The 27,164-nt window shown below is 44.2% G+C and overlaps 1 protein-coding gene and 1 long non-coding RNA gene across 2 annotated transcripts; one reads left to right on the top strand and one right to left on the bottom strand.

Moving 5' to 3' along the window:
* Positions 1-925: 925 nt before the first annotated feature.
* Positions 926-27,115, bottom strand: LOC118548860 (uncharacterized). The gene is made up of 4 exons (XR_013441607.1): positions 26,725-27,115; positions 23,434-23,491; positions 4,238-4,511; positions 926-2,800 (listed from the first exon to the last, which is right to left on the bottom strand). It is a non-coding gene; the product is annotated as an uncharacterized LOC118548860 (long non-coding RNA).
* MATN3 (matrilin 3) lies at positions 5,172-22,848 on the top strand. The gene is made up of 8 exons (XM_078055880.1): positions 5,172-5,392; positions 9,565-10,131; positions 13,071-13,196; positions 13,952-14,077; positions 15,501-15,626; positions 18,638-18,763; positions 22,300-22,450; positions 22,716-22,848. Exons 1-8 carry the CDS (start codon positions 5,179-5,181, stop codon positions 22,846-22,848), a joined length of 1,569 nt encoding a protein of 522 aa, XP_077912006.1. The 5' UTR covers positions 5,172-5,178.
* Positions 27,116-27,164: the final 49 nt, after the last annotated feature.

Genomic DNA, 27,164 nt, shown 5'->3' with positions numbered 1-27,164 from the left:
GTTTCTACTGAGAAATTTTCCATCATCCTTAACTTTGTTCATTTATTTTTTTAACTTTTGGTGATGAAAAGCTCTGTCACTGGTTTTAAGCATTGTTTAAAATATGTTCTTTGATTTTTTTTTTTTTGAGGTATAATATATACAAAAAAGTAAGGTTTTGTGTGTGTGTGTGTTTCTTGTGCTTGAGGTATATTGGGTTTATCGGTTTCATCAAGTTTCACATGTTTTTCAGCCATTATTTCTTCACATTTTTCTTCTGTCTTCCCCTCCCTCTCCTTCGGGGATTGCATATAGCTGGAAAGATAAGGGTAAGCTTCCTGTAATGAAGTGATTTGAGATAGGCTTTGAGCATTGGACAGGATTTGAACTGGTGGAGATGCGGGCAGAAGACTTGATAACTTTAATACAAGGGGATCAAGAGAGGAAAGAGGACATCAAGATTCACCCCCATGTGGCTGGGAGAACGCTAGCTCCACAGGCAGAAAGGAGGCATAAAAGGGAGGTCATTAAAGAATGTGGAGGGGCGCCTGGCTGGCTCAGTCAGTAGAGCAGGCGGCTCTTGATCTCAGGGTTTTGAGTTTGAGCCCCACATTGGGTGTAGAGATTATTTAAAAATAAAATCTTAAAAAAAAAAAAAGAGGAAGACGTTGAGTTCATTCTTGGATGTGGTTGAGCCTGAGGTGCTTTTGTGATCTTTGAATAGAGAGTACAACAGGCAGAGTATTAATGTAAGTCTGTTGCCCAGGAGCAGGACTGGGACAAGAGACATGGTTTTGGGAATTACCACTAGAGAGATGGCAGCTGAACCCACACTCAATGGAATTCCTAATACGATGGTACACAGAGGCCCAAGAAGGCCTAGTCATTGAGATATTCCACTTATAGCCAGAAAGAATAATAGTTCACAATGATTCACAAAAGGAGATTCATTGAAGCACTATTTATCATTAAAAACAAGTAGAAACTAAATGTCCCACAATGGAGAATTGCATAAATAAATGGAATCTATGATGGAATACAATATAGCCATTAAAAATGATGTATTAGAAGAATATAACAAAAAATGTTCACTATACATTAAGTACAAAGAGCAAATAATAAGATCACAATATACAGTGTGATCTCATTTTTAATAAAAATATATGAATATACAAGCAGAGAAAGAGATAATCCCACATAGCTAACCTTTGGATGTTAGTGTTTCGGATGGTCTTTGTTTTCTTATTTTTGCTTTACTACATTTGCTAAACTCTCCACGGTAAGTTGCATTACTTTTATCGTTAAGAAAAAAAAATCTATTACAATTTTTTTAAAAGCTGACCCAGAAAAAGTCTTGTGGATTTCTAGACTGGGAAGCAGTAAAAGAAGTGGAAAAGGAAATAGACAATTCATGTAGAATCAGGATTACAGAGCAGCCCTGCCGGAAGGCGCTAGAACTGGGACACCTGCCAGCTGTGGAGCTGTCTGAACTCTCCGAGGAAGCCTTTGGATTTGGTGATCTGAGTTTTAGTGACTGCTCTTGAGAAGTGTGATGGAGGAGAGAGAGTACTCACTCCCTGGCCCAAGATGTCTTCTGACCATACAGTCAGTCCCTCAAAGGCCTTCTGTGCTGGGGGGCCACTTCCTTGCAGGGGCCCTTGCACGGGCCCTTGCACTGGATCCCGCCCAGGCCTGTTGTGGAGACCATCAGAACCGGGACATTGCAAACTCCCTCAGGTGTCAGTTGCCTAGAGAGATTGTTGAATGCAGATTCCTAGGCCCAGTCCCAAACCGTCTGCCTTTTAATGCCCGAGTATCAGGAAGCTGCCTTTTAATAAGCCTCCTGAGGGCTTCTTAGACTCAGTCAAGTGGCAGAACCTCCGCATTCAGGCGTGCACAGTAGGCCTCCTTCCCTTAGGTTTCTAGCATGCAGAGTCAGAACTGAATCTGGGAGTTTCTGGAAATTAGCACAACTAGGTGTTTTGGTCACGAATCAGTAAGTCCAGGATGTGAGAAAATAGCTCTTGGAACCCAACCGACACCATGGCCTTGCACGTGTCCCGGGAGCCTTTTGGAGCTGGGCAGCGCGCAGAACCCAGAAGGTAAGAGGGGGCGTGGTTCCCGGGGGTGACGACGGGTCTGAAGAGGCTTCCAGAGACATTTCCCAGTGGGTCTGAGCTGAGAGCTAGTGCAGCTACCCTATCACAGGACGCCAAGCAGCAGGAACAAAGAAATCAATCCACGGAGGCTCTCCCACCTGGGCCCCCGGAAAGCTGTTAGTGGTCAGGATTAGGGGCGCCTGGCTGGCTCAATCCGGGGAGCATATGGCTCTTGATCTCGGGGCTGTGGGTTTGAGCCCCACCTTGAGGGTAGAGATTACTTAAAAATAAAATCTTAAAAAAAAAAAAAGTCAGGACTGGATGGCCCAAAGGGAGGGGCCTCTGACGAGAAGCCGATCAGGATTCAGAGGCCAAAGATTCTTACCAAATCTAGAGAGGAGACCTCAGAGGGCACCCCCCCTCCATCCCATTATAAAAGGTGTATAAATAAATTGTGCTAGATTGTATTATGGTTTGCAACGATTTGCTGTAAAAGCCTTCTATTCCCCACCCACAGACCTTTCTTGCCCACATGACTTGCTTTGGCCAATCACATGTGAGTGGGATTGATGTGAGCCACTTGCAGAAATGTTAGGATCTGTCATCTGGTTCTTCCATCCCTCATTTCCTCCCTTTGCCACAAGACCAGCATGTCTCAGATTGGGTCTGCCCCTTGTCTGGGTTCCAGAATGAAGACGACGTGGGGAAGAATTGCAGCCAACCTAGGAAGGACACATAACAGAGCAAGAAGTACATTTCTCTTGTTAGGAGCCCCTGAGATTTTAGGGTCATTATTACCATAGCCCAACCTAGCCAGAGCTGACCAGTAAAGAAATAGTTTCTATTTTTTTTTTTTTTTTTAGGATTGTAAAAACAAAATGGTAGTATTATAATGAATTTTTAGGGAAAACTACCTATAATTTCTTCCCTAGCCTAACCAAATAGTTTTAATCTTCACAAATGCCTACATGCAAATGCGCTGAAACAGACTATTACACTTTATGTTGCTTGTACCCCTGAATTTCTTCAGAGAAGGAGTCTGGTGGTGGAGGAGGACCAACTCCCCACTAGAGGAGGCCAGAGGAAAGGGCGATCTGTGGAGCCGGTGCCCAGCACAGAGCCATCTGTTGTCAAGCAATGAAGTGAAACTGAGCAAAACCATTTCCTCAGCATCCTTGGGCTCTTGGATAAAGTAATGCCAGGTTATTTCTTTTCTTACAGTCTATCGTGCCTGTTTACTATCCCGCCAAGGCAGAGTTAAATTTCAGCCCTGTTCTATGATCTTCCATTTCCTAAATTTTCAGTCCCATTGCAGACCTGCATGCGGTAAGGAGGAATTTACAGGAAGTCAGCACCGAACAATGCCAGGCATCAGCTCTGCCCTTCTGGAGCCTACAGTCTGGTGGGATATAAAAATAAATAAATTGAATATAAACTGAATAATTAGAAATTGAATAAGTCCCCCAAATGAAACACACAGGATTCTATAACAGAGCAGAAAGGCGGAGACAGTAGGAAAGAATCTATTTAAAACAGAATTTTTTAAACTGCTAACTGGGAAACATTAGTGAACTACAAACTCATGTACTCATGATCACATTTAAAAAAAAATGAAATAGAACTGAATGGAGGTGGATAGAATAGCATCAAATGTGGTTAAGTGTTAATATTGTTTCGTGCAACTATCATTTCTGTGGATATATGTGTTATCTATGTAGCTGCTGGCTCATAATCTAAAATGTAGTTGTTATAATGGATTGTGGTAAAAATAAGTTTGAAAAACTAAGATCTGGCCTCAGGGAAGGCTGCTCTGATGAAGACATTACAATGACTGATGACCAAGGTGGGAACAAGTTTGGCGTCCTCCAGGACACGGGGAAGGCTAGCATGACTGAAGCATGGAGAGCAGGAATACAGTTCTGGATGTTGGTCAGTGCTGCAGAGGAGGTGGGATTGAATCTCAATGAGCCTTGTTGGCTGTGAAAAGGAATTTGGATTTTCCTGGAAGCGAAGTTGCAAGGTTTAAGAAGAGAAGTGATTTTAAGGTTACTGCGTGGAGTGTGGATTTTAGAGGACTAAGTCTGGAAGCAGGAAGACCAGATTGGATCTGTTGGAACTCACGTTCATTGTCAGGTTTTAGGATCCAGCTCAAACCTCACCTGTTTTTAGAAGCCTTCCTGCTTTCCTCAGTCTGCTGCAGTCTCTTTTTCCTAAATTCACCATGTTCCCTTAGACAGGTAGACCATTATGCTTTCTCCCGGTAGACAGTTCTTGGAGGGTCCCCTGGGTAGCCCCCAGCCCCGTGCTGCCACCGTCACTCTTCCGGAGAGGAAACGGGATTTAGGGAGCGCCTTCGAAGCCTCTGTTGGTACAGGCTGTCCTTCCAGCTGGCCGGGGGGGCTCTCTGGGGAATGTATATTTGACTTTCTATTCCTGTAATATAAGTTCAAATGTTTACGGATGTTTGAAGCTGGGATGAAAGCATTTCTATTCATGCTGCCAGAATCTGTGAGGCTTTTTTTTTTTCTTTTACTGAGAGCCCACAGCAAAACTTGGTTACTTGGCTGGCGAAAGGAATGCAGTGCGAGCAGCGAGATGAAACCTCGCCGCAGGCACTGCTGGCGGGAGCGGGAAGGCAGAGCCCGGGGTCCCCTCGCCTGGGGCCGGGGGTCAGGCCTGCCGGGGCAGGAGGAGAGCGCCCGGCCGGCGGGCTGCAGCCGGGGGGGTTCGCAGGCCAGGGCACAAGTCTCGGGAGAGACGGAGCGCGGCCAGGAGGCGCCCGGCCGAGCCCACCCAGACGAGGCCCGGCGGGGGCCTTCGCGGGCCGGGCTCTGGGCACCGCGCCGCTGCCGGCTCGCCCCAGACATTCCGTTTCTGCCGCCGGAATGCGCGGACAAGCTCCCGCGGGCCCCGGGCTCCGAGCCCGGCGGCTCCTCCCGCCCTCCGGCGGTGGGCGGGGCCGAGGGGCGGGGCCGCGGAGTGGGCGGGGCGCGGGGCGGCGGGACCTTTAAATTGGCCTCCTCGGCGCCGGGCTCAGGCGCTTGGCTACTGGAGCGAGCGAGCCTTCGACGACGACACCTGCAGGAGTGCGGAGCCCGCCATGCCGCGCCACCTCTCGGGACTGCTCCTGCTGCTGTGGCCGCTGCTGCTGCTGCCACCGACCCCTGCCGCCCCCGGCCCCCTGGCCCGCCCGGGCTTGCGGAGGCTGGGGGCTCGGGGCCCAGGGGGCAGCCCCGGGCGCCGCCCTGCTCCGGCCGCCCCCACCGGCGCGCCCTATTCCGGGGCCAGCCAGCGCGGCGGGGCCCGCGGCGCAGGTACCGGGCCGGGATTGGGACCCCCGCCTGGGAGGGACGCGAGCGGGCACCAGGGAGGGACAGCCGGCAGGAGGGAGGTGGGGAGGGTCGGGAAGGAGGGATGGGTGGTAGGGAAAGCGGAGCATCGAACAGGAGAAGCCCCGTGCAGCCGCCAAGTGTTCCGTCTGTCCCAGCCCGAGCCAGACTGCGGTGCAGGAGAAAAAATCCCCTCCCCGATGAATCCTGTGAGGAAACGGGTCCAGACAAGGGAAGGGAGATGCCTAAAGTCACTCATAGTCAGGACTAGAATTTGGGTCGCCTGAAGCTCAAACTCCAGCCACTTCCCTCTGCAATTTGGGCCTGGAGGATGGGGCAGCGTGGGAACGCCGGCCGCTTCCCGGCGCTCTGTGCCAGCCCTACCTTTCGGTGCAGCTGAACAAACCCTTCCTGAGATTCTGCCTTTAGTTGTCTGGAAATCACTTCATCTTTAGCCCCAGATCAGTGTGTGACCTTCCCTCCCCTGGCCACAGCCTTCAAGCTGTCTCAGTCCAATCTAGGATCTGGATCAGAATTGGGACTGGAATTCACACGAGGGAGTGGGGGTGGGAGGCCAAGAAGGACACCTGAGGGGCCCCTGGATGGCCCCAGATCTCTCTTGTAACCGTCCTGGTCTCCACCTCCTGTTCTGCCCCTGACCAGGTGTTCTGCTTGAACTGACTGGGTCCCAATCCCAACCTGTACTCTCTTAGATCCTCAAACACCCAAGACACTGGGTCTTTGGTGAACAATTTTCCATTCCCCTTTTTGGTCTGTAGTTGGTTCCTCTCGCAGAGATTCCTAGAGTAGCAGAGCTTGAAGATCACCTGACACAACCCCTAAAAGCATATAAACTGAGGCTTATCAAATGACCCAGCAAATCAGTGTCAGAGCTCAGAATAGAACTCAGGGCTCCAAAATCCCACACAAGGATCTTTCCACTGCTACAATCTACCAACCTCTTAAAATGGGCTTACATAAAATGTAAAGTTTCAGTCTTGCTGAAGAGAGGCTGCACCAAACCATTTTCTGGGTCTCCAGTCTCATTCATGCCTCAGGTTGTTTTGTCTATCCCTTTTTGCACCTTTCTGGATAATGTTGAGAAAGAGCACAAAGGATTCTTTCCTGCACCAGCCCCAATGGGCTGGATTTGAAATGGTGACAGCATTGTCTTTGAGCCAGGGCGTACCAGGGTTCTCAATGGTTAAATTCAGCTGGTAGCCTACTTTGCTCCAGGCTGGGAGGAGGGTGGGGGTGTAGGGAAGTCTTTCTTTTAAAAAGTAACCTTGCCTCTGGTCCTGACCTACCTCTCTTGGGGATGGGACTGGACAGGGAGGAGGGATTCTGCATGGGATGTTCATGTTCCCCCAAAGCAGCACTGGCCCTGCATTACTTGTATTCCAAACTGATCTTGAATGATACTCCTTTCATAAACAACACATTTCACCCTTTCCCAAATTCCCTCCTTTTTGCAACCAGAAATTGCTACGCTTTGCTATGGGCTTTTATTTCTAGCAGGACTATCAAAAATCAGCAAAATTTTAAGTATGGAAATCTTTTAGGAAATTCAGATTCTCACTTTCTTGGTTTCTGAGACTCAAAGTGCTGCTATCTAGAAAAGGGGAGTGAGATTCAAAAACAGTGATGTTGCAGAGGGGGTCCAAAGTGGGGGGTAACCAGATGCTCACGGAATTTCCTGCCATCCGAGTTGAGCCTCTGTATTGGTTTTCTATTGCTGCTGTAACAAATTAGTACAAACTCAGTGACTTACAAACAGTACATACTTATTATCTAAGAGTTCTGTAGACCAGAAGTCCAACACTAGTCTCAAAGGGCTAAAATTGTGTCAGCAGGGCTGCGTTCCTTTGGGAAAGATCTAGGGGAGACTGTTTCCCTGCCCGGTTCAGCATGTAGAGGTTACCTTCACTCCTTGACTCATGGCCTTTTCCCTATTTTCAAAGCCACCAAAGGCAGGTTGGGTCCTTCTCACATCTCATCACTGTGATCTCCTCTCCTGCCTCTCTCTTTTCCACTTTTAGGGGCCTCTGTAATTACATTGGACCCACCCCAATAATCCAGGATAAACTCCTCATCTCAAGATCATTAACTTAATCCATGTGCAAAGTCTTTTTTTTTTTTTTTTGCCATATAAAGTAATATACTTACAGGTTCCAGGGATTAGCACATAGACATTTTTGGGGGTGAGGGGGCTTTTTTCTGCCCACCACACCCGCTGTAACCTTCCATAAAGGATTCCATGTGAGAAGGAAGGAATCATGGACATTTACCATAAGAACATAACCTTGACATTAGGACAAGATTTGGGTGTTAGTGAAATCATTGTCAAATATGGGTTTCATATCACCATGTATTTTTCCTTTTATTCCAATTATGTAAAATACCTACATCTATGTCCAGGAAGGATTTTCAATAGGATTCTTCTTCCTTGCCCCTGATGCATGGTAATCAAGGGATGAAATGAAATTTGGGAGTTGTTTTAAAAAAAAAAAAAGACTTGATTCCTTTTGACTTAACTAAATACATGACATATAGCATATTTCAGGGAGGTGGCTCAAAGTCAACAAGCAGGATGTTTACTAGGTCCATGAGATAATACTGATTTTTTTTGTGGTGGAAAATATTACCTCAGAGAGAGGCAGCCATTCAGTGAAAAGCCCCTTTAGGCTGGGAGTCAGGAAAATTGGAGTCCCATCCATGACCTGCTGTTTTCTGGCTCACACACCTTCCAGAACCTCAGGCTTCTCACCTGTAAAATGGGTATAAGAACAACTCTGCACCTCTGACTTCACAGGGTTGTTTGTTTTGTGCTCTATGATCTCTAAAACGTTATTGAAAGTAAGGTATGATTTATTTTCTTAATTGAATACCTCCAGGAAGCAGGATAAAACCAAGAGAGCATGAGCCAGGGGGAGGGGCAGAGGGAGAGGGGAAAGTAGGCCCCCCCCACCCTCAGGAGGAACCTGATGCAGGGCTCTATCCCAGGACCCCGGCATCATGAAGGCAAACCCTTAAGCGACTGAGCCACCCAGGAACCCCAAAGATGTGTGGTATCATTTACTAAGTGCTTGGTACTTTTTTTTTTTTTAAGATTAATTTATTTATTTGAGAGAGAGAGAGAGAGAAGGACAGAGGGAGAGGGAGAGAGAATCTCAAGCAGACTCTGCGGTGAGCATGGAGCCAACGTGGGACTTGATCTCACCCCTGAGATTGTGACCTGAGCCGAAACCAAGAGTCAGAGTCTTAACCAACCTACTGTGCCACCCAGGGGCCCCGCTGCTTGGTACTTTTGAGTATGAAAGATACAAGCTTCTTTGCTTTTGTAGCCCCAGGGCTAAATACATGGTAGGTCCCCACAAAAGTATTTGGTGAATGAAAAAAATGAAAGGGGTGACTGCGAGAGTTTGGTGGAGGTGGAGGGTAGATACCAGTGGACATCTCTGCTCCTGAAAACCAGACACACGGACAGAATTGGAAGAACACAGATGTAGATCAGATTGTCATTCCTCTTCTCACTTTTAAGTATCTCAGGCTCTCGGGGCCCCAAAGTTCACTAAACCTGCTGAATGATGAGAAGGAAGGAGCACTTAGGGCTACTCTGCGTGCAGTTTTTACCCCGTTGGTGAGGGAGTAGAAGAAGGAAGCTTCCAGAAAAGCACCAGTGTGCTTGCCTCAAACTCTGCCATTGCCTGAGGTGTCTGTGAAGCCTGGGCAGGGCACCGAGGCTGTCCCGAGTTTACCTTTCACACTGTTCAGGGCCACTGTCCCATTGCCACTGTTCCATTGTCCCATGGCTGAGGTGCCCAAGAAAGGTCTGGAAACCATTCATTCCTGGGAGTCAAGAGGAACCTTGGGAGCAATACCTGAAGCAGAGGGATGAGGTTCTAGGTGAAAGTTTGGGGTTCAGCCAGCCTGTAGGTGAGATATTTGGAGAAACTTCACCCCTCTGTGTGAATTCTCACTAGGGAATTTGGAAGGACCTTAGTGCTTTCAGCATCTAAAGGGAGGATGGTCTTGGGGGAAGATAGCAGAGAGGGGCCCTCCAACCCCAGGGCTCTCTGGGTGTGAGGATTGCCCCATTTCTGATTGGGCTCCCATCCTTGCTCAGCCGTGCCCATTCCCCACACCCTACTTTGCAGGTGTTTGCAAGAGCAGGCCCTTGGATTTGGTGTTTATCATCGATAGTTCTCGCAGTGTGCGGCCCCTGGAGTTCACCAAGGTGAAAACCTTTGTCTCCCAGATAATTGACACTCTGGACATTGGGGCGGCGGACACACGGGTGGCAGTGGTGAACTATGCCAGCACTGTGAAGATTGAGTTCCACCTCCAGACCCACTCAGATAAGCAGTCCCTGAAACGGGCCGTGGCCCGGATCACCCCCTTGTCAACAGGCACCATGTCAGGCCTGGCTATCCAGACAGCGATGGATGAGGCCTTCACAGTGGAGGCAGGTGCTCGGGGGCCCACTTCCAACATCCCTAAGGTGGCCATCATCGTGACAGACGGGAGGCCCCAGGACCAGGTGAATGATGTGGCGGCTCGGGCCCGGGCATCTGGTATTGAGCTCTATGCCGTGGGTGTGGACCGGGCCGACATGGAGTCCCTCAAGATGATTGCCAGTGAGCCCCTAGATGAACACGTTTTCTACGTGGAGACCTATGGGGTCATTGAGAAACTTTCCTCTAGATTCCAGGAGACCTTTTGCGGTAAGTCTTTGCTCCCAACTAGAATATTCAGATATTGTATATCCAAAGAAAGAGAGTTATTCTTTTTTTTTTTTTTTTGTAGAAACTTTATGGAAAACTGAAATATAAGCAGTGCTTTTCTTGAGTTTTTTACCAACTTAAACACACTTTGTTGGTTTAGGAATATAGAGTTGCTTTATATATAACTTGGTTTGCTCATAAAAATCTTCATGTTTGCATTAGAAATGTGAAGGTCTGGAAATATCCAGGATAAATGATCCTGCTGTTCCCTGATGGGGTCAGGAAAAAAAAAAACAAAACACAACACCTCAAGACACCTCTTTTCTCCCATCTGCCCACAACTCCATTTTTCCCAGATATTTTCTTTAGCTTTACCATCTCTGGCTTTAACAGAACTCTGTTTGTTTTCCTGCAGAAGACGGGCAGCAGCATCTGTCTGCCCATGGAAGGATCCGGGGGCTTTCCAGTGTAACTGTCAGTCAGGGTTTTGCTTATTCTCTAGATCCTCTAGTTTTCAGATTCTGCTCTTCCTCTGATTATTCTTTGTGGAGGGACAGGATTAAGAACAGGGGGAGGGATTGGGATTTCAGTTCACTTGTGAGATAGCAAGAAGCAGATTAAAAAAAAAAAAGATTGTTACTGTCCTTCTGTCTTTTTTCGTTTAGGATAGAGTTTGAATATGAGCATGCTAATTTAATTGGAATTTGTAGCATGAATCAGTCAAATCCATGAATATGAATCCATTTAAGGCGGGGCTTTATTCTCAGTCACTGATCAGAATTATGAATATGTAAGACTCATACTTTTTTAAGTTTTTTTTTAAAAAATATTTTTGCATATTTATTTGACAGAGAGAGAGACAGCGAGAGAGGGAACATGAGCAGGGGGAGTGGGAGAGGGAGAAGCAGGCTTCCCGCTGAGCAGGGAGCCCGATGTGGGGCTCGACCCCAGGACTCTGGGATCATGACCCGAGTCGAAGGCAGATGCTTAATGACTGAGCCACCCAGGTGCCCCCTCTTTTTTTTTTTTTTAAAGATTTTATTTATTTATTTGAGAGAGAGAGAGTGCGCGAGCAAGCACAAGCTGGGTGGGGGTGGTGGAGGGGCAGAGGGAGGAGCAGACTCCCTGCTGGGCAGGGAGCCTGATGCAGGGCTTGATCTCAGGACCCTGGGATCGTGACCTGAGCCAAAGGCAGATGCTTAACTGACTGAGCCACCTAGGTGCCCAAGTTTCTTTTTTTCTTTGTATCCATCTATCTATGTTCTGTCTTTCTATCTACCCATGTTCATGCTTTATTATTTTTTTAATCATTTAGAGATATAATCTTTCAAAGCCCTCTGTGGAATTATCCAAACAGGTGTGGGCAAATTTTTAGTTCAGGTGAATTTTAAAATGTTCTAGATACCTTTTGCTGTGTAACCTATTCCCCACCTCTTTATTCGATATGCATTAATTGATCCCTGATGATACAAAGATAAAGGTATTCCCTCCCTCCTGTCAAGCAATAGTCTGGAGGTGGTGACGAGAAACAAGTGAATCAGTAATTACAATTGCGAATTTCAAGGCGACTTTACATTGAAATTAATGTGGAACTCGGCAGTCACCCCAGTTGTCAGGAAATGGGAGATGAAGTCTTGGTCTGGAGCAAAGTTTGGCCTCAACTCAGCCAGACCTGGCTGGTGGCCCCTTGTCTTTCCTGTCCCAGGACACGGGCCTTCACAAGCTGCCCTTGGCTTTGGTGGCATCTACTTGGCGTTCATTGGTTTCTCAAAAGAACATGGCTTTCTTTCTCCCAGGAAAACCCCCTGTGCTTGTGGGTGAGAGCTTTTCCGTAAAGACGCTGGTCTGTGGCAGGGTTGGTCTCCAAGCTAGCACCTGGGGTTGGCCTTGAAGGCCGTAAAGTAGCAAGTGGTGAGTGGCAATCTTTCCCTTCTGGTACAAAAGACCTGCTTGTTCTGGGGGAAAAATGTCCTCTCTGTGGAAAAAAGACTGAGGGGCAGCTTGTTGTAGTCAATGGGTTGGAAAGATCATTCCATGAAAAGGCCCTTCTTGGGAAAATATTAGCCTTGACCTGTTGCCAGAGCAGTCGGGGCTGGGTTACCTGCCCAGGGTGCCAGCCTCCTCCAACAGGCCTCCTTGGTTTCTCAGAAATAACTAAATTCATTGATTCTTCTTTCAAAACATGTCACTAGGAAAAAAATCCAACAAGGTATAAACACCTCCAGGAGTGAAAAGATGGGGATGCAGCTTAGTTGACGTGATCTTGTTTATTCTGTTCTTCTTTTCTTTTTCCCTGCTTGCATGCATCCTGTGAGTCCATTCTCCTTGCGGACACCAGAGGCCCTGAAGTTGCGTTGGTGTACGTGTAGGCTCACGCACCCATGCTGCTCATTCAGAAGGCAGTTACCTGCCTTGCCCTCCACCATTTGCACGTTCAAATATGTATTGCCGCCCAAGAGCGAGTGAGTTCCAGGCCGAGAGACATGCCTGTGTGTGAATTCTTTTTTGACACAGACTACAGAGCTCTTGGAAAGCAGATTCTGGCGGCAACAGGACAACTAGCTCATAGACCTTCCAGGGGTACATTGTAGTTCTCCCCGCTTCTTGCAGTTGGGAAGTAAAAGGTCTTTTTCCTGGGCTAGGTGGATACATTGAATAAAATATCAAGTTGTCTGACCCACGTAAGTGTTTGGCTTCAGCTCCAAATTCAAAATTTCCTTTCTCTTTGAGAAAGCCGAAATGAAATTTGTAATTTTAAATTAGTATTATTATTCGTGTAAGAGTGGTATTTCCAATAAGGTAGAGGCAGAAAACAAATAGTTTTTATAGCGAACCTCATTGAAAAGGAACCAGAGGGCGGTGTCTTTTTGACAGGGAAGGAAGTATCTGGAATGTTTCTTATGTGTCGATACTGACGATTTTACACTTCCGGTGTGCAGCTTCGGACCCGTGTGCCCTTGGCACGCACCAGTGCCAGCACGTGTGTATCAGTGATGGAGAAGGCAAGCACCACTGTGAGTGTAGCCAAGGGTACTCCTTGAACGCCGATAGGAAGACGTGTTCAGGTGAGGCCTGCTTCGGGGAGGGTGCGTGACTGGGACTTAGCTGGGGACCTACTCTCCAGGTTCGGGACTGGCCTTATGCTTTTCTCCTGTCCGCCTTTTGGGTGGTTCACGGTTGCTTGTCAATGTTTTTCCTCTAAAATTGTTGGAGAAAAGTGAGGTAATACATAAATCAGCTTCTTTATAGTACCTATAATTAGTTTTCGAGAAAGGGGTTAGTAGGGAAATGGATTAGTCAGGAAGGGGGCCAGAACTCTTGGTCCTTTTGAGGATTTTGGAACTTTTCCTGGATTTTACTTAATTAAATACAAGCTGCCCCTTTGTCTCTGTGACCAGAACCGCTCATTGAATTTGGACACAGAAGAAAGTTTAGAGAGGTTCTCATGCATCTGGTATATGAATACTCACATGCAATCAATAAAGATGGGAACTAGGTCCATTTTTTTTTTTTTTAATCCTCGAAAAAAGTTTTTGAGAGGAAGGAAACTTAGAGACCATTTAATTCAACTTGCTCATTTTGTAGATGATGAACTTGAGACCCAGGCAAGGAAGAAGACTTACCCATGTCATGGGGTCTGTTAGTGAAAGAGCCAGCACAGAAATCGGTTCCCAACCTCCTGTCCCGTGGCCTTTCTCTTATGCCAAACAGTCCCTGTTTCAGTGTGTGTGTGTGTGTTTGTGTGTGTGTGTGTCATGGCTCATAATTAATTTACCACGTTTTCCTTGTGTTTACATTTGTCCTGATGGTCTTTTGATAGCTATCGATAAGTGTGCTCTGAACACTCATGGATGTGAACACATCTGTGTGAACGACAGAACTGGTTCTTACCATTGTGAGTGCTACGAAGGTTATACCCTGAACGAAGACAAGAAGACGTGTTCAGGTAAGTGGGGGAGGAGGCTCTCCTTTAGCTACCTCCCCGTCTGCATACCTCCCTAGCCAGTGTTGGAGGGGTAGGTCACACTGACAAGGCCCTTGGTTGGTTTTTCTCCCTTGGGCCTTTCCCATTTCTGAGTCGTATTAGAAGAGTCCAAAGTTGCAGCAGGTGTGAATGTCTCATGGCCCCCACGTGTGAGCGTGTTGTTCATTTCCTTCTCGGTAGCCAGCCCTGGTGGTGCTTTCCAAATGCTAAAGACAGTTTAGTAAGTTAAAATCAAAGAACGCTCCACAACATACTTATTACCTACAACGGGATAAACAGTTCCTTCATAGTGGAGAGACCTGGCAGACAGCACTTCAACCAAGTGGTCAGAGGGAACTCCACCAGTAACGACCCACAGTGACATCATGCACCTCCTATGCGATGTCCTGAGGGCACAGGAGCACCTCTGTTGTCTTCGTTAAAAATTTAGCATCATGAGGAAACTTGAAACGAACCCAACCTGGGAGGCATTCTACAAAGTAATTTTCCAGGGCTTTTCAAAGCTGTCAAGGTCATGAAAGACAAAGATGGAGGAAATGTCCCAGAGAGGAGGGGACTAAGGACATGTGACAATGAAGTGCAATGTGGATCCTGGATTGGATCCTGGACCAGAAAAAGGGCATTAATGGTAGAACAAATGGCAAAATTTTATTAAGATCTGTGGATTAGTTAATAGCATTGTGTCAGTGTTAATTTCCCGGTTTTGATAATTGTGCTATGGTTATATGGGATGTTAACATTTGGGGAAATGGGGTGAAGTACAGCACTTTTTGTACTATTTTTGGAACTCTTCCATATGCCTGCAATGATTTCAAAATGAAAAGTTTAAAGACCAAAAAAAAAAAATTATCATGTCCGTTTAGAGAAAAGTGCATTGAGTGACAGTTTAGGTCTTGAGTTCTGATGCTGCTCTGAGTCAGCTGGTCTCCTTTGGATTCAGCTTCTTCACTTAGAACAGGGGAGGGCTGAATCACAGTTTCGTCAAACTCAAATTCGATGTCTTTCTGAATCTAGTGTAATTAGCCACATAATTGTTGGTATCCCTCTGATTCAGCGTAAATACAATAAACCTAAAAGGAATGCTTTAGTATTTATTTGTTTGTTTGTTTATTTATTTAGTGTTTATGAGATACTTAGATTATAAAAACTCAGTTTGGATGATTTTGAAAAAGCAGTTGGGGAAAAAAGAAGAATAAGGACTGTGTGTGGGATTTTGCTAAACTCCGCTTTTAGTATGAGCTTACAGTACGGATGGCTGTGGAAAGTTTCCAATAGGTTTGCCTCTTATATATTTCTAGCCGCAGGTAAGAAGATTTCTATATATGGGTAATAAAAGACTTCTCCACTTTTAATTTCTTTTCTCCTGGACTTTTTTTTTTGGCAGCTCAAGACCAATGTGCCTTTGGTACACATGGCTGTCAGCACATTTGTGTGAATGACAGAGATGGGTCCCATCACTGTGAATGCTACGAGGGTTATACTCTGAATGCAGATAATAAAACGTGTTCAGGTAAGGTCCACTCAACAAATTCTTTCCTAGCTGGCTCTTTCTATGGCAGTGAAACCAACTTGCAATTCACACAGTGAGAGGTTCTTAAAGATACTTTAAGGAATCAGGCTCTAGACCTTCTATCCTGCTTATAGACCAAGGCACACATTGCTCAGACAGCAGTGAGCTCACTTGATTTTGCGAATATAGCTCATTTCAGAAACGGGTAGGGAGTGAGGGATATGAGAAAAGCTAATTAAATGTAAGATCCTTATCCAGGAAAATTTTAGAGCTCTGTACACTGGGGACTTGTAAAGCAAATGGGAACTTTAGAGGAAATCAGTTGGAGAGTAACTATTTGGTGTGATAGGCGGGACTGATCTTTTTCCAATTAAAACTTGCCCTGGAACTTTTCTGTAGCATTAATCTTAAAGCTGGATCATTTTAGTAAAGGAGACTTTGTCAATGACTGAATTCGACCCACACAGATCTTCCAGTAAATTTGAAGTAAGTTGTTCCCTGACGGTTTCTAGATGATCAGTCTTCTGTGAATCTGAGCCTTATGACTTGGCGAATCCTCATTAATTTGATTTAAACTCACTGGCAGAACAGGATGGCATTTATAAAATAAAAACACTCCTAAGAGAAATTCCTGCCTCTAAAGGTGATGTTTAATTTTGGCCTATTCAAACTTTTTTTTATATAGATTTTTATGTATATGCTCCTGTCCCTTGAGAAGAGATATTATGTGACCTTTTCAAGAGAGACTAAGGGAAATGGCACATGACCAATTCCCTTTAAAAAAAAAAAAGAAATCAATTAAAGAGGACTGAGCACCTATTTTGTTCCCAGGACTGTGCAAAGCCCTGTGGGGATGTAAAGAAGCACATTTTCTGCCTCTGAGCAATTTGCAGGCTGGGCCCAAAGAGAACCAACACCCTGAGAAAGCAGAGACTAGCCAGGGAGAGGGACAGACAGTAATGGAGGGCTATGGAAGTCTGGGGAAGGGCACGGAGCGTGTAGGGCAGCAGGTGGGCCTCGAGGATGGTGGAGGTTTAGATGGAGGACAGCAGAGCCAGATGGCCAAGGGGAGCGGCTGGTGTTGGTTTGTTCTGGGGGTAGGACTAAGTCAGTTGGGGTGGAGAGACCTCAGGGCTGCGCTTCTCAAACGGGTTATCGGTATCCCACTTGGTACCTTAAGCAGCCAGGGACATTGAAGACCTTGAAAAAGGAAACTAAAACAAATTTACATTTAAACTAATAGATATTGTGGAATAAAGTGGAACATTTAAAAAAAAAAAAATCAAAGAAAATGTTCAGTTAAGGCAGACTGTTCCAGGCCATACTCCCGGGTCACGATAGCCAATGTTCTTCAGTGCCTACTGTATGCAGTACGTGGTTCTAGGCATTTCAGACACAGTCACACATTTATTGTTGCTCACAGCAACTTTATGAGGAAGCTGAGGCCCAGACAGGTTAAGTAACTTGCCCACGGTCACACAGCTAGTGAGTCGCAGAGCGCGGATTTGAACCCGGGCACTTGCTCTGTTGTGGTTACACATGCTGTCACATGTCAAGCCATCATGTTTCATGGTTGCCATGCATGGTCGTACAGCACAGGATAGCACAGGTAGAAGAGCAAGACCAGATGGCGGGAAGTTAGAGCGTCAGAAAAAAATATATTTATGGAGCCCAATGCGGAGCAGTATTTATATATTTTAAAGTAATAACGGATACTGTTCTGAAGCTGAGGTACATAACATGGGTCACATTCCCTCTAACAGCCTGCTTTTTCCCCTGCTGGGCAGTAGCAAGGCTTGTAGATTAAAGGTGGAGCCCCAGATCTGGGGCTGGGGGTGGAGGCGCGACCAGCTGCTGGAGCAGCTGCTAGGCTGGGGGAGGGAGAGGGGAAGGGACAAAATCTCAAGCAGTCTCCACGCTGAGTGCAGAGCCCAAGGCGGAGCTGGATCCCATGACCCTGAGATTATGACCTGAGCCAAAACCAACAGTTAGGCGCTCAACTGACTGAGCTACCCGGGTGCCCCCTATTATTTGGCATTTTGCTGGAAAAATCTTAAGTAATGAAGGGGAATATCAGTGTTAAAGTTAGAAAGACACTCTATGGATAAATTATGTAGAGACTTGCATTTCACTCAAAGCTCTTTTATAGGCAATAGTGAGCCATAGAAGTTTCCTGAGTGTGGAGGGACACTGAAGAGTTAGAGGGGGACAGACAAACGCGGTTGGTCCATGCGATGGTGGAGGAAGAAACTGTGTCTCCCAGGAAGACTTTCTGGGTTTATTAAAGGAGATCTGCTGTTTTTATTTATCCTGGGCCAGTCTAGATATGGGATGAGATGAGCATAGCACTTTGCTCTCCACTCAAATTTGGGCCAACTGTCTTCCTCCTTGTAATATACTTACTGTGACAGATAATAAATGCTCCACTATCCAAACCTACACCTCTCCTCACCATCATCACTAGTATCACTATCTCTGTGCGTATGTGCGTGTAGGCTGGTGCTTTCTGTCCCACTCTGCCCGCCATCAAGGGCAGCCCCTTGGTCAACACAGCGTCAACTTCATGTGCAGCATCAGACTTAGCTCCATGTGCACGTGGGTCACTAATTCATTATTTTTGGTGATGGTGAAGATGATCCATGTGTAGCTGGAGATGTTGGAGGCACTAACAGGCATCCGGAGAGGCCGAAGGTAAGTTCTGGAATATAATCAAGACTCAGTGCAGCCCCAGTCCTGCAGGCAGGAAGAAAAGAGGAGGCACCCCCAGATATCTGTGAGAAATGAGAAGGAAAAGGGGGGGGAGGCAGTAAAAGGTGGGGCTGGAGGGATGTGAGATGTAGGAAAGGAAAACGGGCTTTCTCCTGAAAGGTGGGAGCTGCGTCGCTGACTGCGGAAGGGTCCATTCTCAGCACCTGTTGAGACCAAACCGAAGCTTTTCTCTCCCATAAATCTGTGTTTCCTTCGTCACTGTAACCTGGGACTATTTTCTTTCCTGCCCCACTCCTGGGCAGTTCGCAGCAAGTGTGCTCTGGGCTCGCATGGTTGCCAGCACCTTTGTGTGGACGACGGGGCCGCGGCCTACCACTGCGATTGTTACGCGGGCTACACCCTGAATGAAGACAAGAAGACGTGTTCAGGTAAAGACTGTCCCTTCGAGCCCGTTTTGTTTGGAAGGGTCATCTTCTAGGAGCAAGTTTTCCTCTTTAAGCTCGAAGCACAGTTCTGAGTGGTTCTCCTGGTCCGAGGCCTCTGGAGGTTCCCAGCTGTCTTCACGATGAAGCAAGTCTCCCCCCAGCCATTCCTCCCCCAGGATTCCTTCGTCTCTCTTTGTTTTTCTTTCTAATTACAGTCTCTTCCTAAGTTGGATTTTTGGTTGTTGTTGTAGTGACGGTAAGATACACATAACATCCGATTTTGCACTTTGACCATCTTTAAGCATCTAGTTCAGCGGTGTTAAGTGCATTCCTATAGTTGTGCAACCGTCCCACTCCCCAACTGCAGAACTTTATCATCCCACACTGAAACTCTGTACCCCTTCCCTTCTGTCCCTGCCCCTGGTCACCTCTCTTCTTCACCCGGTCACCCCCTTTGCCCCCGGATTCACTGCTTCCACATCCTCTGCTCTACCACGTGGACACCTGGATACTCCAGGAACATGCCCTGCCCGTTTCCACCCTTGGCTGGGACCCCCTTCCTTCACCACTTTCGCTTGTCAAAATCCAAGAACCACACCCTTGCCAACATTTAGTTTTGTTGGATTAAGTTTTTGCCAATCTAGCAGAGGCAAAAAAGCGTCTCCCTCTGGTCTTTATTTTTTTATTTCCTGGCTACTTCCTGTATTTATTGGTCATTTGAGGTTTTTATTGGGAAAGGCTGTGTATGCCCTTACTTTTCGCTTGGGTTATTTGTATTTTTCTTACGGATACAAAGGAACTCTTCGCATTTCTGGATATAAAGTCTTTGTTGTTTTATGTGTGGCAAATATCTTCTTGTGTTTATATTTTTTACTGAAATGATGTCTGCAACAGTATTCATGATATTTTAATTCTTGAGTTGTGCGGTAGCTTTATTAGTGTTTATTTTCATTATGCTTCACCACTTGCCTAAGTGTTCTCTAAATTGCTTTGTGTGAATCAAATACTACACAATAGTGTTGGTATGTTTGTTTCTCTAATTCCCAGGCCTAGTTCAATTTTACCCCCTCTACCAGAGTTTTTCCCTTTTCATTCCATTGAGCTCGGTCCTCTTTCAGCCCAGGACGTCTTGTGTTGGGGTTACTTGTGTGCTCCTTCAACCATTCCATCGTCCATTTGGTCAACAGAGCACCTGCTGTGTTCTAGGCACTAGGTATATAATCGTGAACAGAACGCGTATGGTCTTTAGTAACAGTCTAAGGGGAAGAGACAAGGAAATAGCAATTTATAAAGAAGAGCCGTGAGAAAAGAATAGGGTCCTGAGACCATGGGGGTTGGGGGACCTACTTCAGATTGGGAGGGTCTCTCTGAGGAAGTGACATCTGAGACCCGAGGATCAGCGGTAGTTAGGTTGGGATTGGGGTGCTGGTGGAAGGAGGGAGAGTGATGCCAAGGCCCGCATGGTGGCTTTAGGGGGAGAGGTGGGGAGAGGCAGCCAGTGTGAGGGAAGCACCCCCAGCCAGGGAAGTGTGGTGTCACTTTGGAGACGGAGGCAGGGGCCGAGTCATGCTGGTCTTCTGGGGTGAGGGGAAGGAGTTTATATTTTGTTCTACGGAAAATGGGAAGTCACTGGAGAGTTTTAAGGAGCGGAGCGGCATGATCCTGCTGCTATGTGGATCGGAGGGGACGAAGAGCAGAGGGCCGGGACCAGCCCGAGGCTGTTGCAGTGGTCCCAGGTTGGGTGAGGAGGGTGGCGGTGGTGACAGAAGCAAGCTGATTCCAGATACCTTTCTGAGGCAGAATGACCAGGATTTGGTGATAAACGGGATGTGGGGAACAGGGCAGGAGAGGAATGAGGGTGACTTTCCTATTTCAGACTTGAGCCTGAAGTCTGAAATCTTCGTTGAGGTGAGGAAGACTGAGAGTGAAGCAGATTTGGGGAGAAAAGTCAGAGTTTGAGACTTGTGTGTTTATGCTCCTGTAGACAGTAAACTCCAACCCCTGAGGGTAGTAGATGTTGTCTGTATTCCTAGCATCTTCCATAGCACCTGACACTCAGTAGATACTTCTTCAGCTGAAGTAAAGTATGGATCCGCTTCTTGGGGAGGGTGAAGATAATAGGGAATAGCTTGTAGAATTTGAATATGTCAGGGTACTGTTACCCTATCTAGGGGTTTAATCCTCAAAAATATCAGTCTTGGGCATTATTTCTTCTCCTGGAAGACGGGGATTCCAGCCTCATTTATGATGGGTTAGATCCTGACCTCATTTGCCTAGCCATTTACTTCTCTGCTCAGCAAGTATTCATGGAGCTACTCTTATATATCTAGTACTCTGTCAGGTCTTGAGAAAGGAACTGAGACATACCAATGTTTTGTAGTTTGTAGTGTACAAGTCTTGCACTTCTTTTGTTAAATGTAATCTTAAATATTTTATTCTTTTTGATGCTATTGTGAATGGGTCCATCTCTCATCTTTCAATTGTGCTGCATCCCAGTTTTAAAATTTTCTGGGAGCGCTTTAAATAGACTATCCTACTGAGCCCTTGCCCTCACAGAACTTATAGTTCATCAGGCAAGATACACTGGAAAAGCATCTTGAGTGCCAATTATATGCTCTGTATAGGGATGATGGGCATGTACTTAATTTCAGGAGATACTTTCTGGCTTACCGACTGACTGATTTGGGCTGGCTGTCCCTAAAAGTCAAGAGGATTTGGACAGGTAGATAGATTATATTTATGGTCATGTTAGCTCTATATCCTATCTTTGTAGAATGTGGGAGAAGACATAGGAGGCAAAAGACCATTCTCTGTCCTCAGGTGATGGTACTGCTCAATGGAAGATTATACATCAGTCTTCAGATCTGGGAAGTTACTCTTATTTCTATTAGGCAACTTTAGGGGCTATGATAATGAGTAGGAATAGCTGCTTCACTGTATTTCAGAAAGAACTAGGAGTTAGCATTATCATTCTCCCAGGTTCTTTGCTTAAATGCTGATACAAACCTAAATTTTTACTTCCAAAGTATTTATGGGTAAGAACTAGAACTCTTAATTCAGACCATTCACTAGAATAATAGTCTGTATAAGAAATCAGGAATTATCTAATTTTAATTCTTGAAATATTTTGGCCAAAGAGAGAATTCTTTTCCTTATTTTCATTTCTTAATGAGGACACAGTATCATAATAAGATTAATTATCTTAGCTCTGTATTCTTGGCTTCCCCCTACATCAACTTTTTAAAAATTTACCTTATATCATAGAAAGTTTCCAATAGTTACAAAGTATAGAGAATATAATGAACTCTCAGATAATCAACACTCAGGTTTGATGATTGTAAATGTTTCCCAAAATTCAATTTCTTCTGTGACATTAATATTTCAAAGTATTTTCTCCTCTTTCTGTGTGCTCTTATATCCTTTTACCTCCTGGAAAATGCATTTAGGTAAGTCTTAAAAATGGAAGGATTGAATTACAGATTTCCTGATTTGCTATGGTTTCTAATTAGCTATAACATTTTGTGTACTGTTGTCGTCAGCCATTGAAGAAGCACGAAGACTCATCTCCACAGAAGATGCTTGTGGATGTGAAGCCGCACTGGCATTCCAGGATAGGGTCAACTCCTATCTGCAGAGACTGAATGCCAAACATATCCTTTCTGGAAGGTTTTCTGCTTTAAGCCACCCCAGGTAGTATAATTGAGCCAAAGATTTTAGGACATTCCACAGGATAAGGGCCCTATTCATTACGTTTTAAGATGAGCAATAGTAATACAGTGTTTATTTTTTTAGAGTTCTTTTAAAATGTTTTAATAGACTGTTTTGCCCATTTAATATTTACATGCTAAAAGCTGCCTAACTATTTCTTTCTCTAGTGCTTTTCCATAGCAGTATATGCTGTGTTATTAACAGATGGAGCTATTATGCTATGATTCCTTAATATGGGCTTTCTTAGTTCAGAATCTGTAGATGGACGGAAGGAGTTAGCTGATGAGCGAGGTGATAGCTCTAGACAACTGGTCAAAAGCAGATTTCACAATGTAACATGGTACCATCTAAGGAACTTTCGAAATGAGTTCTGTAACTAAAGGAGTAATTCAGGAAAAGTACTTTTTCTTAGATCAAGTTAACAACACTGTCTCTAGGTATCTTAGAGGAGTGGTATTCAAATTGGGGGGGGCACAGAAAGTTTTACAAAAATCCATTTTCAAATCCTTAAATTGACCTACCAAAAATCTTACAGGGGGTCAGCTGGCATTCTCTGTTCCCATCTCTTACTTCATATTGCCATTCTCCTAACTTTACACAAGGAAGGCATACCTCTCATCTAACCTGAATCTTCTAAGGTGAATTTCTTGGAAAAGTAAAATCTCCAGAGAGCCAAACAAAAGGACAGTTCAACAGTTTTCTAATCAAGCTTCATAAACTCCCCCAATTTATTTCATTCATTCATTCATTTCATTCCCCCAGTTAAATTTTGCCTTTTATTTTTAATAATTTTATGTCAACATTTATAATTTATTTATTGTTTGATCAATTATGTGCTCATAATAGTTGTAATGATAACTCATTCCAGATGATTAAAAAAACTGTGGGCCTTATGGTCAAAGAAAATTAATTTAAAGGTAGTTTCAATATAAATGTATATGTGCTTGTTGTTTGTATAAATTTACCTCAAAGAAGTCTTGGTGATCAAGAAAAGATTTTCAAGATTCAAAGTAGAACAAACTTCTGTGGAGAAAGCAGAAAGGAAATACAAATACAAGGAAATACAAATTCCTTTATTTTAAATATTTGATTTTAAAAGACAGATAGTAGGTATCCATTCAGTATGGCATTAATATATAGGATATATTTGAAAGACTAATTTAGATCTTATTTTTTAATTAAAAAAATTTTTTTTAAAGATTTATTTATTTCAGAGAGAGAGAGGGACAGCAGGAGTGGTGGGGAGGGGCAGAGGGAAATGGAGAGGGGGAGCAGACTCCCCGCTGAGCGCAGAGCCCAACACAGGGCTGGATCTCAGGACCCATGAGATCGTGACCCAAGCGGAAACAGAGTCAGACGCTTAACTGACTGAGCTACCCAGGCGCCCCTAGATTTTATTTATAAAAAACCAATACTTATGATATGGCAGAAATTGCATATTTTGTAACTAAAACTTATGATGAAAATTTTCATATAATTTAAATATGCACAGACATCACTTGTCAAAATTATTTTAGGGGACAGGAGCAAAAATGTTTGAAGACAACTGCTCTGTATCATCTCTGAAGACCACTGCTTTATAACATGCTCTCTAAAGAAGAGAATTTCTGAGTTTTAGAGTTTTGATGCGAAACAATTTCACTTTTTCTTTATTGACAATAGAATGTAATTATTTTATTTTATCTTGTATTGAAGTGTTTGAAAGTGTGTTTGTGTTTTGTGATGTCTAAAAATAAAAGGCGTTGGCCTTAACAACTAGCCACTTGATGACATTTTGGGGAAGCTGCAAGCAGATGAATATGGACAAATACATCACTGAATTACTCAGATTTTTCACCTGGAAATACGGAGGGCTTGGTGTATTTAATATTTTTGCATACTTCAATGTTCCTGCTAATAATTTGCCATTGCAAATGCTTGGATATTACTGGATAAGTAGTATGAGGATCTTCTGGAGAATCAGTATTGTTTTTTTAAGGAAATAATTACGTTCACATCTTTAAGAGCAAACTTTAGTGTCTCTAAGCTATGACTGTGAAATGATTCGTAGGAAATAGAATGAAAAGTTTAGTATTTCTTTATTTACCAATTGAGCCATTTAATGTTTAAATGTTTATATTAGTAAGATAACCATTCTTACAATGGGAACTTTTGATCTATTATCTCTTGATAGTATTTATAGTATAAACCAGTCTTATTGAGTGTGAATTATACAAAGTATTTACACATAAAAAAGTTCATATAATTAAACTGAGGTGAATATAATTTAGAACTGTTTCTTTAACGCTTTGTTTTTGCTCAGTTTTTGTTAGAGTATTACTGAAGCTGTGATCAGGGGATTGTAACACGCATAGCTAGATCAAGTGAACACTACATGAAATATTATAAGAAACCCATAACTAAAGACTTTAGTTTTGAATTAAGAGTGTTATAACTTTTTACTAAGGATAAAAAAATCCTACATTATCTTTACTGTTTCACTTTAGGATCCAATCAATAAAATTATATATTTATAAATATTGCTCTAACAAGTAACAACAAACCTAATGTCTTTTTAAAGTTTTAAAGTTTAAGCCTAACTTTTTTTCACTTACATATTTGGTATATGTATTTTTTTTCAGCTTGAAAGCTTATAGTTTTTAGAAGAAAACAGTCCTTTCAATTGTGACTACTCGTTTTTTTGTTTGTGTTGTCTTTAGTATAATAAAAAGTTACTATATTATTGTCATGACTTTTTTAAATTTCATCTATTAACATATTTCCTTAGACTGAATTAACAATTATTTTGAATATATGATGATTTCTTGTTAAAGGACACAGTGTTGTAACTCTTCCCATAATTTAATCGCATACTTTTAAGGTTAAAAATGTAAGTTCAGGTTAAATAGGCTTTTATCAAGGATGTTATGGGAGAGGGAATAAAACAAAATTATCTAAATTTGGATAAAATAATGAAGTACATTAATATAAGCACCTGAAATGTAAATATAACTTATAGATGTAAACCTAAAATCAGTCAAAAATCTAAAAAAGAAACTTTAAAGAGAAGAAATGAAAAATAAATACATCAAAGCAGTATATATTAAATGAAACATACATTGTCATTTCTCAACACTTTTGAAAGATGACTTAGAGCAGTATTATTTTCCAAACTTCTTTTAACACAGAATCGGTAATACCTATTTTTTTTTGTTTTCGGTAATATCTATTAATATGTCATGGACACATGGTGCTATAGAAGGAATAAATGACAGTTCGTGTGCAAGCACTGGGGGAAGGTAAAGAGATGATTTTTCAAGAGTGTGACCATCTGTAACTAGTTTCAACTAATCATCTCTTCTACTTCACCGATTGATTGGAATCCCCTGGCTTAGGTAATTCTGATTTGTTTCATGAGCCCAGTATAGGGAGCTCGTTCGTTGTGCACAGGCGCCAACGTATCTTCAGAATTTACAGTCTGACGTTGAAAAAAGATACACGTTTGAAAACAAACATATTATCTGAATGGGATGGGGGTTAAGTTTGGAAGTAATTTCTCAGGGAGACCTGATTTTTACATTTGGCTAGGCACAATTGGCGGAGAGGGTAGGAACATATAAAATGGCCTCGGAGGCAGAAAGCATATTGGCTTGCTTAGAATGGGGGCACCGTCGTAAAGACATTTCCCTATTGAAGGAAAAACTAATTTTAGCTGGGGTTTAGATTTGATGGGAAAGGCACTGGGACCCTTGTCAATTCTTGAGTGTGCTCGGAGAGGTAACAGACCCACTTCAAAGGATCTGAACACTATTTGCCTGAAATGGGGAAAGACTAGGTGGGGGAATTGGCTCCTGCTGCTGCATAAAGTACGAGCTAGATTATACAACTCAACACCAATAGCCGCAGAATATAGCAAAAGGGAAAATCAGATATAAATTAAAAGACGAGCTAGACTAAAATAATTCCATGGGAGTTTCTGCCCTGTGCCCAAATTGCGGTCCTTTGTAACTCTCCAAGCATTCAAAAAGGACAAGGGAGAACTGAAGAACGAATTAAGGTAGAAAAAGGAGATAGAAAACAGTCGACCTCAGGCGAGAAAATACCAAACACCAACCTTAATGATTCAAAAATGGAAGGCTATGCCCCAATGGCAATTCTATGCCGCAAAGGCCCAAAGCTCATACACATTCCTTTTACATGAACCACTCACTGGGCTGCAGTAACAGCTTAAATAAGCTGTTAAAACGTTCGAAGACAGAATAAACACCATCTCCTACCCCAAAATTGTGCCAGTGTTCTCCAATCCCCAAAGGCGTAAGGGAAGGATTGCGCTTTCACCTGGCGGACGGCGCCAGGCCACCGAATACAGTAAATGACTTTCCTTTCCACAATGCTGGGACTTTGGGGCTTACAAAACACCCAATCACTGTGACCTCATCTGAATGAGCGCCTTTGCTCCTGAGTTGACACGGACACCTCAGGCAAGTTCCACCGCGACCATCAGAGGTGTGACCTGTCCTCCGAGCCAAAGGAAAGGAGGACAGCTAAGGCGACGAGGTGGGGCGCTGAGGTCACCCTCCCGACCCCAGGCGCAGGACAAAAAGGCCCAGAAACAAAGCGATCAGGCCCAACCACGAGCTCATCCCCGCGTCGGCAGCTAGTCCAAGACCCCCGACATCCGCGCAGGCGCACGACGCCCGGCCGAGCGGGGACGAAG

The sequence above is a fragment of the Halichoerus grypus genome, chromosome 10 (genome assembly GCF_964656455.1).
Source record: "Halichoerus grypus chromosome 10, mHalGry1.hap1.1, whole genome shotgun sequence".
Lineage (NCBI taxonomy): Eukaryota > Metazoa > Chordata > Mammalia > Carnivora > Phocidae > Halichoerus > Halichoerus grypus.
The sequence above is the reverse complement of the archived record's forward strand: the minus strand, read 5'-3'. Positions and strand labels throughout refer to the sequence as shown.

Bases quoted from the DNA above. Each gene is read 5' to 3' on its own strand.
- MATN3 (XM_078055880.1), top strand. From the start codon at position 5,179: ATGCCGCGCCACCTCTCGGGACTGCTCCTGCTGCTGTGGCCGCTGCTG. The intron at 13,197-13,951 runs GTGAGGCCTGCT...GTCTTTTGATAG, and splicing joins CGATAGGAAGACGTGTTCAG to CTATCGATAAGTGTGCTCTG. The intron at 14,078-15,500 runs GTAAGTGGGGGA...TTTTTTTGGCAG, and splicing joins AGACAAGAAGACGTGTTCAG to CTCAAGACCAATGTGCCTTT.